The following is a 20,100-nucleotide window of genomic DNA, read 5'->3' as shown; positions in this document are numbered from 1 at the left end:
TATTTTGACCATATCATCATTTTATCCATAATTTCCAAGTCCAAGCTGTATAAACTTGAATGCTTATTGGATTCAATGCATATCTGGTGATGTGTATTTGTGTAACGAGGGAGGGTGTGGCCTAAGGAGATCAACACCCTATATCAATGTGTGCATAATTATTAGGCAGATTCGTCTCCTCAGGAAAAATGGGCCAAAAAAGAGATTTAACTGACTCTGAAAAGTCAAATATTGTAAAAAGTCTTTCACAGGGATGCAGCACTCTTGAAATATCTAAGATATTAGGGTGTGATCACACAACCATCAAACGTTTTTGTAGCAAATAGTCAACAGGGTCGCAAGAAACGTGTCGAGAAGAAAAGATGCAAATTAACCGCCGAAGACTTGAGAAGAATCAAACATGAAGCTATCAGGAACCCATCATCCTCCAGTGCTGCCATATTCCACAACTGCAACCTACCTGGAGTGTCAAGAAGTACGAGGTGTTCAGTTCTCAGAGACATGACCAAGGTAAGAAAGGCTGAAACCGACCACCTCTGAACAAGACACATAAGTTGAAACGTCAAGAATGGGCCAAGAAATATCTGAAGACAGATTTTTCAAAGGTTTCGTGGACTGATGAGATGAGAGTGACTCTTGACGGATCAGATAGATGGGCCCGTGGATGGATCAGTAACGGACACAGAGTTCCACTTCGAATCAGACGGCAGCAAGGTGGAGGTGGGGTACTGATATGGGCAGGTATTGTTAAGATGAGCTAGTTGGACCTTTTCGGGTTGAAAATGGACTCAAAATCAACTCTCAGAACTACTGCAAATTTTTAGAAGACACTTTCTTCAAGCAGTGGTACAGGAAAAAGTTACATCTTTCAAGAAGACTTTTATGCAAGACAACACTCCATCACATGCATCAAAGTACTCCACTGCATGCTTAAGAAGGGCCCAAAAGTTCTCTATAGGGTTGAAGTCAGGTGATTTCAGTAAAGGCCTTAAAGATGGAAGAACTAATTACATGGCCCCCTTCTTCACCGGACTTCAACCCTATTAAGAACTTTTGGGCCCTTCTTAAGCAGGAAATGTACAGTGAAGGTAAACAGTATACCTCTCTGAAGTGTCTGGAAGGCCGTGGCTGCGGCTGCACAAAAAGTTGATTCTGACCAGATCAAGAAACTGACTGAATGGGAGGCTTGTGACTGTTATGGAAAAGAAGGTTGGCTATATGGTCACTGAGGTTTTCTTTTTGAAATTTCACAAATGTTTATTTGTAAATTAAGTTTGTTTATTATTCTCACTTTAACAGGTGAAAATAAACAAGCGAGATGGGAAAATCTGTGTTTCTCTTTAGTTGTGTAATAATTCTGTACACTAATAGTTGCCTAATATTGGTGTACATGTAGATATTCTATTAAGAAAGCCAACACTTCACTTTTGCTACTTAAATGTTCAGGGTTGGGGGTTTAACATTTTGGATTGACCAAGAGAACTGTAGATTTACAATGATAAAATTAATCCTCAAATATACAAATTGCCTAATAATTGTGCACACAGTGTACTTTTTAAATAGACATGTAGCATGTCAGTTAGTTAAAAGACCCTCTTTGTTCTGATTGGTGAATGCTTGTGTTATTTAAATTTTGTTAATACAATGTGATATCTGTCTGAAAATATTAAATAAATATAAACCAATGTGTACCATGTCAAAAGGCAATTAAAAAAACACAATCATTTAAAAAATCACAACTTTATTAATACCTCTTGTTCAAGAAAATATAAAAAAAAGACTCTAGAAGTATACAGGGTATAGTTTTTGCTTCAAATAAACAGAAACAAAAATCTATTTGTAAAAGAAAGAAAGAAAAGAAAAAAAAAAAAAAAAAAAAAAAAAAAAAAAAGAGGAAAGAAATACAAATTTGCCCCTGCAGTGAGCAATACAGAAAATAAATTCCTCTTAATTTTTTTTTTTTTCCTTTTTTACGACAATAGTCTGTGCAAAGAATGAATATGCATAACAAACACACTGTGTTACTGCTACATTAAGGCCTCAGAGCCTTGGTAAAGTGACTGTGTCATGATTTTCTCTAGTTTGGATACATCCCACGTAATAAAAAACTACAATTGCACCAAGTATCCAAGGGACGTCTTTAGTGATTACAGGGTTGATCTTCGGACCGCTCGAAAAGATACCTTCCCAGCCTTTCGCCTCGGCAATTTGTCTTGAGTATTAAATATACAAAAAGACAACCATTAGAGGCTGGCGGTGTTCGCAAAACCTCAGACGGTCTACGACCTTCAAAATTTGGGGGAAAAAATAAAATATTGGCATCAACACACACACGCACAAAAAAAAAAAAAAAAAAAAAAAACTGCACACAAAATTCATGGCAAAAAAAAAAAAACGATCAGAAAGAAAATCCAGTCATAAAACACACGTATAAAAATGCAATTAAATAGATGCTCAAAAAAACAAAACAAATGGTTTTAAAATAAAAGAAAGCGATCGATATAGTACAGATTAGAACAGGTTTAAAAACAAAATAGACGCAGGTTTATCAGGTCAACTGATACACTTAAATTATGCTGATAAAGCGGAAAAAGTCTCTTCATTGGTGGAGCGGGAAGCGTGTATAAATAAAAAGCCGGGTTAGGTCTGGCAGAGCTTGTCGGCGCTGCGGTAATGGGTGTTCGTGCAGGTGTGTGTGGGCATGGAGCGGTGGATCGGGGCAGGACTGTCGGCGCCCATCGTTAGGTTCAGCAGACTGGTGCAGGTGGGAAGGTAGACGTGCTGGATGTGTTCCACCTCAGAGCGACACACTGGACACGTCTGAAATCAAAACGCACACATGTCAGCATTACGCCTGTAAACACTGTATATACAAAAATACGGTGGGTGAGGTTATAAAAAATTTGTTTAGTATTTACTACTAATTTTTACGTGAGTACGGGTTTTCACCTGGAGCTGTGCAGCACAGTTCTGACAGCACACGGTGTGGCCGCAGGGGCAAAAAGCGGCGTCGATCTCCTCCTCGCAGCACAGCATGCACAAGAAGGCCTCACGCAGCTTCTGAAGTTTCTCCTGCAGCAGCCGGTTCTGCTGACATCCTCCACATTCTGGAACACTCTCCTGGCTGTGCCACGGCGAACGGGAGGAGGGGGAACGCTCCCCCGAGCGGGACATTAGGTCCACGATGCCGGCGTTGTACAGCGCCCTTCTGGCGTAGTCGTACACCTCTTTGGACGTCCGGCGGATATCGAAGACGTACTTCTTGCCCAGGTTGATGTTCTCGTTGAGGAAAAGCGACGCCAGGTGGCCCTTGAAGTCGCGGCTGTACTGCATCATGACCGCGTTGGTTACGGTGTCGCACCTGAAGAAAAGCAAAGACGTTAGATTGGATTCAAATGAAAGAGCAGCTTTACCTGGGATAATAAAAGATTGTTATTAATAAATAAAGTCTTGAGTCATTGAAATCGTCTAAACATCTGGTTTACGTCCGATGTACCAAGCGTCTGATTCACAGTCACTGATTTCTCCATTAGATCTAGTTTTGTCTAGCATCGAATTTACATTTCCGCTATTTGGCAGAAGCCATTATCCAGAGCGATTTACAACTGAAGGGTCAAGAGCCCAGCAGTTTCAGCTTTGTGGTGGTGGAATTTCAACTTCCGAGCCAAAGTCCAAAACTTAACCACTGAGTAACCACCCCCCTAATTAAAGGATGGGGAAAAGACAAGCGAGGAAATCCGACTGCACATCCGATCAAAGTCGACGTAACAATTAGAAGAAGTGCAGCTGATCACACAGCATTATCTGAATCAGAATGACTCAAGAGTGCAGTGCCAGAGAGGGCAGGTGGGAAAGTGGAAAAGTGTCATTTTCAGAACAAATGCTGGTGCAACAGGGGGTTCTTGCAGGATCCACTTACAAGGTTTCATCACTTCCCTGTGGCATGCGCCATAACCAGAATACCATCACGGGTTCATGTTGAGCCTTTCGCTGGTTACGAGTGAACAGTCATCAACTTGATATAGGATAAAAGATTTTGCTGAGAATTCGAATTTTGCAAAAGACGACGTGATGGAATGAAGAAAAATAATGCTCGTTAGAGATGAAAAAAATATCCTCGTCCTTCTCGGCTCACAGTGGGACAGTTCAAACCGCTGACGTGGAGAAAGTGACTCTTCTTCCAGACGGGAAAGAATCGTGTAGCGGAGATGAAATCTTTGCCAGGAGACTGTCCTCGGCACCCATCTGCTATGCGGCTCCAATTATTTAAGAACACTCCCTTCCTGCGTGTGTGAAGGAGTTACTACAGGCATGGTATCAAAAGGTTGAGACCAGCTCTGTTTACAAGAAAGAACCGTAGTTATCTACCACGGTTTACACACCATCCCCTTCAGAATTGTCTTCTTGCTCCCCCAGGGTTCCTGCCACTTCCAGAATAGGTCCTGGAAGTCTTCTTTCAGAGTAGTGTCCAGCACCTATTGCGCTTTGCGTCAGATCTCTGCAGTGGTGTCTTCCTAAAATTTGTCATCGTCTTTCAACGATGTTCTTCGGTGCCACTCAAAACACCTCAGACGACTCTTCGCGGCATGGCCGTAAACTTGCCGAAAACGCAAAACTTGTTGTCCACGATGAAATCGCACGAAGACGAAGCACAGCTCTGTAGAACTTCGGTCCTCTGACTGAACTCCAATTCAACTCAGGTTTTTTTCCCCCCTGTACTGATTTTCATAATGGACATTGTTTCAAATACAGAACAAAAATTGAAACGTGAATGTGTGTTTATCCCTGAGAAGCAGCCTGTGGCATCTGTAACAAGGAAAAACCTTGAGAGGAACCAGACTCAAAAGGGGAACCCATTCTCATTTGGGTGATATCAAGAGTGTGATAAATCATTAAAAAAACATTACAAACACCAGAGAGTGAGAAATAACATGAGCACTGGAGTGTGTGATTAGGATTAATGTCTTTTCTACAGTCTTGTGAACTGGGAGCTCACCTGTAGAAGGCGTGCGTCTCGGTGATGGCCCGGTACAACCCGCTGGCTGCTCGGTTACTGATCAGCTTGAAGAGCAGGACCACGTTGTCGCTGCTTTCCTTCGTCACAGTCAGATACACACTCTTTCCTGACTGTGTGGCGATTTGGATTAAAGGATAAGAAATTCTGCCCAAAAACACAAAAAACAGAGATTAACCAAAATAACCCTGTGACTTTGCTCGGTACATTAGGAGTCGTCACACACTTTTCATGGCTAATTCTAAATAAAGTGCTGCTTTTTTACTCTATAGTAATTTTAGTATTACAGTATAGTATTTAATAGAGAAGGGTGTTGGGGGTGAGGGTTGCTGTTTGGTTTGGGCGTAGAGCCTTAAAGAAATGTTTTTGCAACTATTTGGGACACAATATTAGTCAGAAATGCACTGCTCACCACTCTAAGATTAAAGAAGCATGGCGGTGGTGGTGTGTTCATATTTTAAGACGTGTTCAACATAGTCAATTACATGACAAAAAGGTCTATTCGAGGTTTGTGACAAAGTGAAGAGAGTCATGATGTCAGTACCTATTCACCAGGCTGAAGTCGTCCCTGCAGACGGCGATGCCGTCAGGCCCCACTCCGATCGCCAGCCTCTGGCCCTCTGCATCTCGCGCCCAGTGCCACTCCACGCCATAGTGGTCAAGAGACGCTATCAGCTGGAGGGCCTGATACTCCACGGAGCCTCGACTCAGCCCCTCGAGAGCCTTGTGCTTGGCTATGATGCTGCCAGAGAAACAGACAGACGAATACATTCAGACAGTGAAGGTGGCAAATGATTTAACCAAAAGGGCATATTTATCATAGAGGCTGGTAGTTTGACAGAATAAAACTGCCATATTTTACAGCTATTTGGTCAGCGTTCAGCAGAACGTTTTTTTTATGCCTCGTCAGTGATCTCTCAGACAAAAACAAATGAAACGGGATACAAATTCATGCCAAGTTCTCTTTTGTGCCTGGGAACATCTTGAAGTTGTACTTCAGACCGTAAGCAATCAGCGGTACATTATCTGGCACCTCGCACCTGAGGCAAAGCTCCGGCTGTCACCGTCAGCATCTTTAAAATAGCTTCCTTTGCAAGGCATTATGGGATGGAAAAGCACTCATGACAAAAGACGGAACAGACCGCACACACGGCCGTGTTAAAAGTTACAGCTTTGCAATGTCTGCGTTTTACAACGGTCAGGACTAGAGTCTTTCCAACACCAATGGAATGTCTCGATGCAGAAATCCTACCTTGGCGTAGTAAGCTGGTTTTTCATGGAAATAAACACATCACGTATCACCCTCATACAATATAGAAGGTTTATGGACACCTGACCATATGATTTTTGATCATCCCGTTCCACATTTATAGACTGATGCGGTTATAAAAACCTACACTCTTCAGGGAAGATGATGTTCCACTAGATTTGTGCCCAGCAGTAGAGAAACTGATGTAGGTGATGAGGTCTGGGGTGCAGTCAGCATTCCAACAGTTCCCAAAGATATTTGAATAAAAGTTGAGACATGCCAGAGCTCCATAGACTCAAGATCTTTCACTCGAACCCACGTAAAGCAGATCTCCATGGATTGTTTGGGGAAACAGTATGGAAAAGAACCACAAATTGCTGAAAAAGTCTGGCATCCCAATACTTTTGTCCATATACAGAATATTTTATAAAATCAAGTCTTTCATTTTGTCGAAACTCTAATTTAAAAACACACACACACACACACACACACACACACGGAAGCTTTATTTTCCCATAAACAAGTGTGAGTGACTAAATGGGTGACAACCCTGGTAAACATTACAGTGTTTGGATGGACATGAACTCTGACCTCACGCAAACACACATGCTTTATTTGGCTCTTATCCCAAATGCCACTGCGCAAACCGAGGACCCGGCTATCAGGCATGAAGTTAAACACACAAACCGTATCAATACACCTTTTTGCTTTTAACTTTGGACAAAACAACTAAAGGAATCCCGATTTCAGTCTTGAACCATTTGAAGCTCAAAAGTAATTGGACTTGGTGAAGGACAGTGTGACCGGGTCATAAGTACACTGATTTTTGAGCATCGCATTCCGCATTTAGTCCCAATTTGCTCTTATAATTCCCCTCACTCTTCTGGGAAGATGTTCCACTAGTTTTTGGAGTGTGCATATGTATATTTGTGTTCATCAGCCACAAGGGTGTTATGAAAGGCAGCTACTGATGTAGGTGAGGAGACCTGGGGTGCATCAGCGTTCACATTAATCCCAAAGGTGTTCAGTAGGGATGAGATCAGAGCTCTATAGCAGCAAGATCTTCCTCTCCAAAGCATGTAAACCAGATCAAGGAGCTCACTTTGTGCACAGGGGCATCGCCATGCTGGAACAGGTTTGGGTTTTCAACAAGTGAATGCAAATTTTATTAAAACACATCCAAGACGTACAATTGAGTGCCTCCAGGGAACAGTTTGGAAAAGAACCACATAGCATATAGCAGGAAAGGTCAGGTGAACCAATACTTTTGGCAATAGTGTATACACACACGTTATTTATTTATTTTTTTCACTTTTTGTTTGAACTACCCATTTATGCATTTTGTTTGTGGATCACTGCAGCCATGACAAAACAAACGATTATAACAGACGTTTTTGTACCTGTTGACAGTCTCTTGGTCGGGATCGTTTCCACACAGCTCGGTGTACCAGTATTTGGCCGTGTTCTGGTTGTAGTCGCCGAACTCCGCCTGTGCCAGGAGGGAGCTCAGCTCCTCGGCCTGCTCAGAGCACATGCGCAGGTGGCCGCGGTGCAGATCCTCTTTAACGTGCATGAAGAACAGGTGTCTAAAAGAGAGAGAGAAAAAAAACAAAAATTAATGGAGTGAAGGAATGGAGCAGGTGGCTAATGCTCGACTTCACTTACAGATCACAACATGAGGGATGCAGCCAAAAATCGGGTTCACGTTAAAATTTTATCCATTTTTAGTTACATCCAATGCGGTTCATATTTGCATTATAGCAGCAATAAAGAGTGGTTCTTTAAAACGGTCATCTTTAATGCTCTGAGAAGTCAACCATTGTAATGACACTAGACTCATTCCAGTCCTGCACACCACTAGTTCACTTGCAGAAGTGGAAGTCTAAAGAGGCGTAACGGGACCACCCCAAACCGCACTCTCTATTATGGTCAATGCAGAAACAAGAAAAAAAAAAAAAAAAAAAAAGTTTACAGCCATATTCTCTTTCCGAGCAGTACTTTCACTTAAACCCAGCAGTCAGGCAGAGTTTCATAACCTGCACGTGGTGTGAAGTGGTTTGACTTTCACCCGGCTTTCTCGCTCACAAACAGTCGTATCTCTTATCGCCGGCAGAGCTGGAGCCCAAGCCAGACGTACTGCTGTTCTGCAGCCAATTCATGACCCTGCCCAATTGCTCCAGCGTGATAACGAAGTCCCCGTCTGTTTAAGCCGCTATCTGGACTTTCTGCTTAGTGCCTGCGTTAAGCGTTTAAAACCTTCCACAAAAGCATAAGCCCCCGAGAAGCCCATGACAAAATGAGCGTTTCTTTAATTTGCCATTGCTAAGCAGCTCCTTCTGGTTCGGTATCTTCCAAACCACATTTCCCCTTTTACATACGCGGCTTTAGCCCTTTCCTAATGACACATTTATTAGCATTTAACCGAAGACCTCTTATTCGAATGCTACAAGTTACTGGAGTAAATAAACTTCCTACAAATACAGACAACAGCTCATGAATTTAACTCTCTACACCAAGAAAAATGGCAGTGTTAAATAATGATCCCCCATATTACACTTTGCAGCATGATGTAGTACGAACCAATTGAGTTACTTTTAATGGCACAAAAACTAAACTCCTGTAAACCAACATGGATCGTTGAAAAGCGTTTTTTTCTTCGTTGAATCAAACTTTTTTGAAGGGACAAGATGCCATCTTCCATTCCATTCAGTGGTTTCAAAAAAAGGCATTTGCTCGAAAGGATCTAGGAAAATGGAAGGATTTTTTTTCCATTAAAAAAAAAAAAAAAAAAAAAAAAAAAAAGACGCTCCTCCTTTGTGCCAGGATCAATACAAAAACAAGGCACATTTTTATGCACTTGTTCGCCTGCCAATTCTTTTACCGCTGACTGCTGATCACAGGACAAGAATTCAGCCTCTGTATATCTTTCTGTAGATCAGGACGGCCCAAAAAGTTGGACCTTTCTAAAGACAGCAGGATTCCTTCATTCCTGGCACTTCTGGACAACAGAAGTCTATGGGAACACTGTGGCCTTGGACCGGGAGATATCCCGACAGGCATCCTGCTCTTTCAGCTCCGACCACGGACGGTCATCTCGCTGACAAAAGCTACGAGCTGGATAAATATTGACTTTAGATTAAAGTCTAAACATGGTATTATAATAATAGCCGAGGAATGAGCAACTAAGGACGGGTCCGAAAAACAAAAACAAGAGAGGAAGATCACATGTTACTGTTAGGGAGTGGAACAATAAACATGCTTGGTGGAAATACAAAGGCGGCGTGAGTAAGAGCTACCTTCCCTGTGGCGACACCGGAGAGTGCAGCTTATGTGATGAGCTACCTGAGACGGAAAACAAAAGGCGGTCTGAAGAAGGGAGGGAGCGTGAGGTTACTGTCGTTCACGGGCCACGCTTCAAAACAAAACGAGCGGCGCCGGTTTAGCCGATGAGCAAAAACAAAGGTGGAAGATGTGTGTGCGCGTGTGGGGCAAGGTTACTGTAGTTCACAAGAAAGAACAAGAGGCACTGGTTTCCCATGTAGCTTATCAAGCAAACCCGTGCGATCTTACATCTGGTTTAAAGTAGGGAAACTTACTTGAGCACATAATATAGATCTTAAGGCCGATATTTTGAAAAGTTGTGCCACCTCTTGTATTTTTTCTTTCTTTCTTTCTCCCTCTCTCTCTCTCTACAGGCCTCGACTTTTCTTTTAAATATCTTTTAATGAATTTCTCATGCAGCCACCATCTTGAAACCACAACACTACTTTCCTGTGGTTGAGTGCTTGGACCCCTAACGCTCTAAAATACCACCTAATATGGAAAGCAGGTCACAGCAGTCAGGTTAAATGTATTAGTCAAGAGGCTTTTATTAGGAAACTGATACAGGATTAATAATACAGTGAAAGCCATCATTAAAAAAAAAAAAAAAAATTTCCATTTGAAGGATATAAATTCCACATACGATTAGCAAGCAGGCAGGCGGGCACACACAGACCGCTGAGTCAGCATTAGCATGTTAGCACAGAGGGTTGGCCAGATGCATCATATTTTGCGGCTCGGTTTCACAGCATGCTTGTTTACATGAAGAAGCTCTTTGGCTCAAAAAGCCATATTACAATTCTTCCTGTTGAGCAAGCGAGGCTATTTCAGACATCTAGCATTAGAAATAAATATAAACACATTTATATATCAGGATGGTTTGACCCTCTCCATTATAGCAGAAGATTGCCAGGTGAATCCAAACCAGCATGTTAATCTATTACACAGGAGGCAATAGTTGTTAGTCAGTTGTTAAAGTCGAGGCAATCATTAACGGCGTGTTAGACATGCACATGTGCTTATGATTAAACAGGATAGATGAAGTCAGATGAAGCAACAAGGCTCTGAAGCTTTAAGGATTTATTTTACTAATGGGTTCATATTAGTTGTCTTGATCAGTTCTTATATAAAATACATTTAAAATAAACTCGTAAATGAGTAAAAACAGGAAATTTAAGTGGCAGGTGACTGATACGAGTCAACTATTAAGAAGTCAATTGTGCAGAGTCAGGGCTCCCCTTTCTCGCAAGAAGTCAAACCACTATCGCATACAGTCAGACCTCCACTTCCACAAGGAGTCAAACCACATTCGTGAGGAGTCGAACCACTTCAAGCGAGGAGTTGGACCTCCACTTCCGTTAGGAGCCCATCTCCGAGTCATATTGAACTCAACAAACTCTTGTCTGAGAACATCCAATTTAAACAAAGCCCACCTCATGTGCTCCCATAGCCCCTACAGCAGTCTAATATTCAAATGACCGGGGGAAGGGGAAAAGAAAAAAAAAAGCCATCTGCTGCCAAGAATGACTGCTCAATGTCCATAAAGGTATAATAAGCAAACATGTTTAAGACATCTGTTTACACAGCATAGTGTGTTGATGTGGTTGAGAAATGCAGCCGCCACACCCCCCCCCCCCCCCAAGTTGTTTTTATACTTTATCGTCTCAGTTACAGCCGGAGTCATTGTGCCAAACCCGGCAAAATGTCAGGCACTCGCCACAGAACAAATTCTTTTTTCCACCGAATTGAAAAAGAAAAAAGTAATTTTTTTTGCCTGGAGACAGCAGAGTGTCAGCCAATCAGGGCCGACGTGGCCATACCTTAGCGGCTGAGCTGAAACAAAGCTGTTTCAGTTTGTCAAACAAAACGGCCCAGAGCTGCTCAGTCAGGGAGCCAGGGTTACTCTCGGTCAACGAACTACAGTAAACCCTGCCATGACAAACCCCCTGACACCAAACCATCCCCCAAAAACACACTCTTTTACACAAAAAGAAACGTATTCAACAATGCAACAAGAAAACACACGTCTCTATAAATAAATAAAAGGTTTTGACTGAAAATTAAACACATTTTTACATAGTTTGTCTCTGTTTAGGAGTGTGTGTTCTGCCAACAGTCACTAAACTAGTAATTAAAATGTACCCAGAAGGTAGCAGAGTGTGAGAGAGAGAGAGAGAAGAATTAAAAGGCATCGCACTTCACTCCAATCCTGAGGAAACTAGAAGCAGGTAGGTTACTACAGGTCAAGCACAGAGGAGCCCAAACCAGTTCTATGATGTGTCTATGTGTGTGTGACTTGCAAACAAGGAACAGCATCTCGATCCATTCAAGACATTGACAAGCTGAAAAGACGCTACAAGTCACATACACAGTAAACCAAATACCGATATGAATGTGTAATGCAACGTGTTTGCTCAGTTATCAGCTACAGCGATAGTTGTTTAGAATAAAGACAACTTGTCACTAGTTAAATATATATAAATAATAATAATAATAATAATAATAATAATAATAAACAACCCTCATCTGAAACGAATTCATTACAATTTAAAAGCAAAGAATATTGGTCAATACTTAAGGAAGGCAGTCATTTCCTTTTAAGTAATTACGAATGCTTGTGTATTATCCAATAATTATGCAACTCCACACAAACATACTTGTGCAGCCTGTACTGTGAGCAAAAGAGGAAATAGCGTCTCGGTATCCGAGTCCGCCTAGAGCTCAAGTCAGCGCTGCGATTAGAACTTTCCGTCGTCCAGTTAATAAAAGCAGGTTGAAGGCTTGGCTTGTGAACACGTGTTAGATGCCACGATTGGTGAAAACATTTAGCTACGAAAGGAGACCCACTTCATCTTCCTGCTTCTAGTGAAGGAAGAGTGAAAACCGACACTCTCCCTACATTCTCTAGAACGACTTCGAGTCCGAAGATGCGTTTTGCATAGTTCCAGCTGAAACAGGACTCTTTGCATACATACACATATATAATACACATATGTATACACACACACACACACACACACACACACATATATATATACACATATGTGTGTGTATATATATATATATATATATATATATGTATGTGTATGTGTGTGTGTATATATATATATATATATATATATATATATATATGCATGTATATGTATGTATGTGTGTGTGGAATCTAAGGTCAGTTCTTCATTGTGGGAAAAATAATGATAAACAGCCACATCACAAATATGGACGAGTTTGTGGACACCTCACCATATGATTTTAATGTGCTTTTAAATCTTCTCACACATTTAGTCCTCATGCTGTGTTTGTAGAGATTTGTGTTCATTTAATAGACAAGAGTGTTCGTAACGTCAGGTACTAACGGAGGTGAGGTGGTCCGGGGTGCAGTCAGCTTTCACATTCACTCGGTTTAATAAAGTTGAGTTTAGAGCTCGATAGCAGGCCACTCAAGATCTTTCACCATATCCAACATGTATAAAGCATATCTTTATGGCTTTGTGCACAGGGGTATCGCCATTGCTGAAACAGGTTTGGGTCTCCTAGTTAAAGTGAAGGGAGAATTTTATGATATTGCATCCAAAGACACTCGATACAAGTGTATAGAAAGAACCACATAGTTGGAAAAGTCAGGTGTCCCAATACTTTTGTCCATATAGTATGTAAAGAGAAAAACAAGGTTGCAGTCAAAGAAAAGGCTTTACATGGAAAAAAAGATTGACCAAGTGGATCATTGATTTAAAAAAAACAAACAAACACTGACAGTGTGAGATTATTGATTGACAGTTTAGCTTGTGCCAAATATAGAGCAGAGTCAAAGAGGAGGACAAAGTGAGAGCTGAGAAAGAGGAGATCAGGAACCTGCTGTGCTTATGAGCACACACACACACACACACACACACCAAATGAGAGGTGTGTGAGACAGTGTGTCAGAGAGGGCATATGGTTTAAATCCAGGTTGTGGGAGGAGTGGGAGGAGTGTGTGTGTGTGTAACTCTAATGACCCAGGAGGTCAGCAGAAGATAGGAGAGTGTTTTGTGCCTCCAAGGTCCCATGCACCAAGACTCTTTAACCCCTTCCTGACTCCCCTTCAGCCTGAAAGCGCTCATTATTAACTATTAAATTACATTGTCAAAAATTAAGGTCAGGATCTACAGCTGCTCAGGAATCTGTAATCAGTTCTCCTGCCTTCTTAAACATCAGTCACACTGATGAACTTCAGCAAACTTGCCTGACCGTCACAGGATGTGACATTGTCTTAGTCTTAGTAAGCGTTGGAAAATTCTGTATGCACACGCAGCAAAATAGAGCAGAAAGAGTGAGATAAAAATGTCACCAATATTAGCCAGGTTAACTAGCTAGTTAGGAAGATTACCACAAATAATCAGTATAATAATTAAATAAATAACCCACCCACCCCAAAGGAGTATACAAATAAACACACTTAATTTGAGTTTATATATATAAAAATAAATATAATTAACAATAAATGTTTAAATTATTTTAATTTTAAGAACCAAATAAATAAATTCATTAAAAACCTGGAACCAACAAAACAAAAAAAAAAATAGGAACAAAACCTTTAATATAAATAAAAACAAATCTAAAAACAAACAAAAAAATTGGCATACTTAAGCAAACAAACACAAACTGGATTAAAAAAAAAAAAAAAGGATTAAAATAAACAAAAAACCTTGAATTAGGTTGTAAAATTGAGACGCTTCCCACAAGGTACGGTTTTGTTTAATCAAAATCTCAGTAAAACAGATTCGGTTTGTTTCTCAGCATCAGTTTTCCAGACAAAATCACCATGCTCGAAATCTGAAACATTTTTGAAAAGTATTTTTATTTGGATGTTTGAATTTATTTAACACCCCGGCGTCAACTCGTTTTCGGGAACAAATGATCCTGTGAATCGTTGCTTTTGAAGCACATGTTGAAACCTCGAGTTTAACTGTTCTATAGTGTCTGCGTGCTCTAAATGCTCAGAACGGTCGTAAAAAATAATTGCATGTTTACGACGTGCGATTTCTGCTGACTCGGCCTGTAATGGACGCGAGGTTCGGTAATAAGTGCGCCTGGCAGCTGCCTCCGGCCGCTGGACGTACGCCGTTCTTCTATTTATAGAACAAATCAGTGTAATGAACAGGGTTCCGATAAACAGGGTGTGGAGGTGATTTCTCCAGCTCATCCACAGAGTATTACACAAGCACAGACTAACGTATAGAGTCAAGCTTACGCAAAAGGCTGAGAGAAAAAAAAAAAAAAAAAAAAAAACACAAAACACACACAACAACTGGGGGAGGGGCAGAGAAAGTTGGGGGAAGGAAAGAAAGACGAAAAGAACAAGGGAAAGAGGGATAGAAGATGTGATATGAAATGACAGGCTTTTCTGGATCAGGAAACTCCTGCCACGTGGTGCACATTTTCTTCCTCCTCACATGCCTGGGGCTTCTGCAGCAATACACCCGTTCCGACTAATCCGCTAATTAACGCGTCTATCCTGAAGCGGCGTGGGTGTGTTCGAAAAAAGGAAGCATGAAAATATGAAATCGGGTTTCTGCTGTGTGCTTGTTTACTTCTCGATCACGGTGTGCTCAAAATAGTAATACAAAAGAAAATATTATATATAAATAAAAAACAAGGCTTCATATACAAGGCAGCAAAGGAGAAGTTGATTTCGAATCATTTATACACTCTCCTTGCGGTTGTGTTAGTGTGCGCTGAGGAGCTTCAAATGCAGATGATGCCCTCAAGCCTAGGAGATGTAGGGCAAAGGTGACTGCACAAAGAGAGTTCGAATGCGAGCCTCAGCTGTGCATCACACACTCACACACACTGCCAGGGCGGCGAACAATGAATTGCTTTCACAAGCCGCAAGCTTCAAGCTAAAAACAGACAGTTATCTCTTCTCAGGCAGTGATGAGGTCACTTCCTGTCAGCGGTGGACCACCACTCGGTTCCTGGTGAGTTACTCCGGGGCAGAAGGTTGTAGATAAATGACTACATGGGGTTTTAATGAGAGGAACAGCTTGCTATTCTGAGCGCCACAGAAGACGCATTTTGCTTCAGCAACAACTGTGTGAAAGTTTGGTCCTCATTTACTCCAGTAAGGTATAAACACTGGAGGTAAACAAGCTCTCTGTGTGTGTGTGTGTGTGTGTGTGTGTGAGAGAGAGAGACCTGGAGCAGGGTTCATGTACCTGATTCACAGCAAGAGTTTCAGCCTGGTTACCAAACACCCCATCAAATCATAAAAACTTATTTGATCCTTAGATGCGATTGGTCAGGATGTAAGAAAGAGGGATCACATCAAAAAGAGAGAGAAAGACAAGACAGACAGCGATATGAAAGAGATTGATAGGAGAAACAGCCAGTGAGGTAAGACCAAAAGAAAGCGAGACAAACTAATAGTAAAAGAAGGAAGAGAGCGAGAAAAAAGAGGGTAAGAAAATGAGTGAAAGAGGGGGAGAAAGAAAAAAGTGAAGGACAAAGAGTAAAAGAGCGAAGGAGAGAAAGCAAGACAGAGTGAAAGGAGAGAGAAGAGAGCAAAACAGCCAGAACGAGTAAAACGAGAGTGTAAGAAGACAGATAGAAAGAATAAATATAGAAGAAGGAGACAGACAGAAAGAGTGAAAGAGAAAGAAGTAAAGGAAAGAACAAGCAGGAGGAGATAATTAGAGACATGTGATACGACGACAGCTCGAAGACAAAAGTGCCATCAGAAAATGTTTGATCGTCATCAGAGTGCGTGATGCCCGTCGAAAATCCACCAATAGGAACGCAGCACTCAACTACAAAATCGCTGATCGCGGAACTTAATGAACGATTGTTTCTGAAAAACGGTCGAGTTTCCGTCTCCCTGCTTTCAGTACCAGCAGATTTCCGGATCATTGGATGATTTCGGTTCAAATCGTAGATCTATTTTTAGAGAATTTTTCCTGTATAAATCAGACCTGGAGACACACAACCCGTTACACAACTGGGCTAAAGTCACTACGTTTATTTCGTCCAGGTTGCCAAATCCTAACCTTAAAATAACTCAAACCACAGAGATAAGCTCCGACAGGGACACAGAAGCCACAACTTCTTTCCAGCTAAGCTTTAGATCTCGTCCGGACACGTCTGCACTGCTTGACCTTTCAGTGGAGATGTTTGGATGCGCATCTCATGCTCCATCATCTACAACCACTTTGTAAATATGTCCAATACCAAGCCAGACTAAACAAATCTACTACATCACTGGAAAAAAAAAAAAAAGTCCCTCTTGAATTATTAAAGGAACCAAGAAGTGCCAAAAGGGTCTGGTGCTCTCCAAAAAGAAGAAAAAAACCCCGCAGGGAACAAACAAGAACGAAGAGGTGGGCGGGGCCGAGCGAGCGGCTATGCAACAGGAATCGCATTTCCATGTGCTGCTCAATGACCTAGAGTTACCCTGAGCGAGCGGGGTTACTACAGGGCGTTCGTCTCCGCCAGAGAGAAAAAGGAACGAAGCAGCACTCAACAGGCTCTTGTTCTTGCGCCACATGGTATCTGATGTATATTTCATGCAGCCCTTAAGGATACATCACAACCCATGATTTTTTCATATCAAAACATGACCCAGATTTGGTTCAAGCTCATTTTATGAAGCCGTGAAGTGATGCTTTGCTTTATTTTTTTATTTCTCTTTCAACACAACCGCGCGCATTTCCCTTTTGACGGTTAAGTAGCAACAGTTGTACACTCATGCTGTCTTGTTTTTCCTGTCATTCAGATTTCTGATAAGAACCTGAGAAAGATTCTCAGACACTGAATTGAAGACGATATTAGATTAAAACTAGGGCCGTCAATCGATTAAAAGGTTTAATCGCAATTAAATCACATTATCCTTTGTAAATGTACCTTAAATTTTTCACATTTTTGTATACTCTAATAAACATGAGCAAATATTTATATATATATAATATAAATATATTCTTTGTAAATGTTTTAAAGTAATGGTGTTTTGAAGGACGTAAAATCATCAGGACACCAAAGGGAACTTTTGCCATGTTTCCACACGGACGGTTTTAATTGAAACGTGCGTTTCATGGCGCATTTTGGTGCCGATTTCAGACTTGGCGCGTCAGTAAAACAAATGATTAGTGATTCAAAATGATTATTTTTTTTTACATCCGAGTAAAGAAAGGACTTGGTAAATAAATGGGAGTCACTTTTGAAGGTTTTAAATTTCGCCTCTTTTATATGCGTGCATTTATATTTTTTATAAAAACGGTCAAACAGAAATCCGCACGGCATTTATCGTGCGTCGAAAAATTTTGTGCCGCTAAAGTTAATTTGCGTTCACGTGTACATTTTTTTTAGTAAATTAAAACCATTAGAAAAAAGAAAAAAAAAATCCCCTGGCAATGAGATCATATCCAGCACCAGTCTCTAACTACCATACACTATATAGACAATGAATGAATTATTTTCATTGCATAGAACAGGTACACAGCAACGAAATGCAATTCAGCATCTACCAGAAGTGCAAATAGAAGCAATTGTGCAAACTGACAAGTGCAGAAATATATGCAAATATGCACAGCATTAAAGCATAAGTATAGAAATGTACAGCAAAAAGTTCATGGCACAATGAGAACCGTGCATGAGCTGTTAAGCAAGTACAACAAATACATATAAATGCTCTGAGCAGAGTAAAAATGTGCAGGTACACCAAGAACATATATGAACATGTACGAGAGGTTATTATCAGTATATTAGTGCAGGATGTGTGTAGGGCAAAATATGGGTAAAGAATGTGGGATATAAAAATATGGTTACTCCAAAACCCTATTGAACACCTTTAGGATGAATGTGAACACTGACTGCACCCTCCAAATCTCCACAAGCACACAAATCTAGTGCCACATCTACCCAGAAGAGTGGAGTTCATAAGAGCAAGCAGGGACTAAATGTGGAACAGGATGTTTATATAGCACTCGGTTAGGTATCTTGCATTATAAACTTTGAAGTGCACTGAAGTTGGATCAGAACCTAAAGTACCTGGTCTGCTCTTGAAGTATCAAATGGGGCTCGACGAAGAACTTGACTCTCAATCGGAGTCTGCAAGGAGTCACGCTGTCCATCTGCTGCGAGATTCGGTTCCTCAGGTTCAGCCACAGGTTTTCTCCTTTGCTCCCGGAGAACTGCAATCCAAAATAGTCCACCTCGATGATCCCTAACTTCCTACATACCTGCACCAGAAACACAAACAAACCAGCACGCAATAAATTACCAATCCGCTGTTTAAAACCACAACATTGATTAGTACCTAATGATCACAAGAGATTAAGAAACAGTCAAATGCGTGCACTCTTTCATCAAATAGCGACAAACTATAAGGACGCAGTGTCGAAAGGCTGGTGTTTGTAGTGTTGACTGAATGTATGCAGGAAGCAGATGCAAGGAGTTTGAACTAAAGTAACCTCAGGCTGCTAGACCTCCGAAAAGACACATGAAGCCAACAGAGCGACACGATGAATTAAAAAAAGGTCAGATTTTATTTGGATTTATCACTTAGTGAAACATTTACTATACATTACACATCTATTCAAATAATTGTTTGTTGTTTGTATAATATAAAAAAGATTTTTGCTCATTAGTTTTGGCTTCTTTTGGATACTCACACTCGGTTTTATTTTAAGCTTCATTTCAAAAAGACATGTTTTTGTAACATGTTTTCATATAAAGTGATATAAATGATCAAATAATATGGGAATCTTAAATAGATGTGACTTTTGTTAGTGGATGTGCATTGTTCTTTGAAACAATTGCAGGTGCAATAAACCATAAATGTACTAATAAATATTAAAGTATAATGTTAATAGTAATAATTAACATTAATGAATAATGCTCATAGTAATTATAATAATAATTATTAACATAAAGAATGAACATTCCTCCACCCTCATGATTCTGCTTTCATGAGGTTGGCACACAAACTCCTGCATGATCATAAGAGCATTCAATTCTATCACTCATTCCATCACATCCATCATTTAAACTGAAGCCTCCTTTGAAAATCAGATGAACTGAATTCCCATTAAAAAGGCGATGAGAAACCCAGGATCTCTCACCTTGTTCAGACAATCCTCTCCATTCGCCTTCGCATCAACTTCCACCTCCATCACCACCGAGTCCGGCCGCGTCACATGGCACAGCATTTTCCTGGATTTGTATTTATTTTATTTTTTAATTGATTAAAAAGAAAACGATAAAACAATCCGTGTTTACCCGGAAACCTACATTGAAGCCTTCGGTCACTTCCCTACCGCTCTCGCTCTCTACTGTGTAGATGAGTTCCGGGCTCTATATGAATGAATCAAGCAGAAAAGCTCCGCCCACTTCCGGGAGTAGAGACGAATCATGGATGTCAACCTTATTTGCATATTATTTACATTGAACCAATGGTGAAGCAGTTGGAGCAGCAGGCTTTATAAAAAAAAAAAAATAAAAAAAAAAAAAAAATAATAATAATAATAATAATAATAATAAAAAAAAT

General features: G+C 40.7%; 1 protein-coding gene across 1 annotated transcript; it reads right to left on the bottom strand.

Moving 5' to 3' along the window:
• Positions 1-1,724: 1,724 nt before the first annotated feature.
• On the bottom strand, positions 1,725-19,892 carry mylipa (myosin regulatory light chain interacting protein a). Its single transcript, XM_083544351.1, has 7 exons — positions 19,676-19,892; positions 18,603-18,793; positions 7,664-7,849; positions 5,559-5,756; positions 4,997-5,161; positions 2,950-3,361; positions 1,725-2,820 (listed from the first exon to the last, which is right to left on the bottom strand). The coding sequence occupies exons 1-7, from the start codon at positions 19,760-19,762 to the stop codon at positions 2,641-2,643; spliced, it is 1,419 nt and encodes a 472-aa protein (XP_083400477.1). The 5' UTR covers positions 19,763-19,892; the 3' UTR covers positions 1,725-2,640.
• Between the last annotated feature and the right edge of the window lie 208 nt (positions 19,893-20,100).

The sequence above is a fragment of the Silurus aristotelis genome (assembly GCF_946808225.1).
Source record: "Silurus aristotelis genome assembly, chromosome: 6".
Taxonomy (NCBI): domain Eukaryota; kingdom Metazoa; phylum Chordata; class Actinopteri; order Siluriformes; family Siluridae; genus Silurus; species Silurus aristotelis.
Note: the sequence above shows the minus strand (reverse complement) of the source record. Positions and strands in the feature narration are given on the sequence as shown.

Bases quoted from the DNA above. Each gene is read 5' to 3' on its own strand.
- mylipa (XM_083544351.1), bottom strand. From the start codon at position 19,762: ATGCTGTGCCATGTGACGCGGCCGGACTCGGTGGTGATGGAGGTGGAA. The intron at 18,794-19,675 runs GTGAGAGATCCT...TTTCTGGTGCAG, and splicing joins GAGAGGATTGTCTGAACAAG to GTATGTAGGAAGTTAGGGAT. The intron at 3,362-4,996 runs GTGAGCTCCCAG...GCTTTTCTTCAG, and splicing joins GAGACGCACGCCTTCTACAG to GTGCGACACCGTAACCAACG.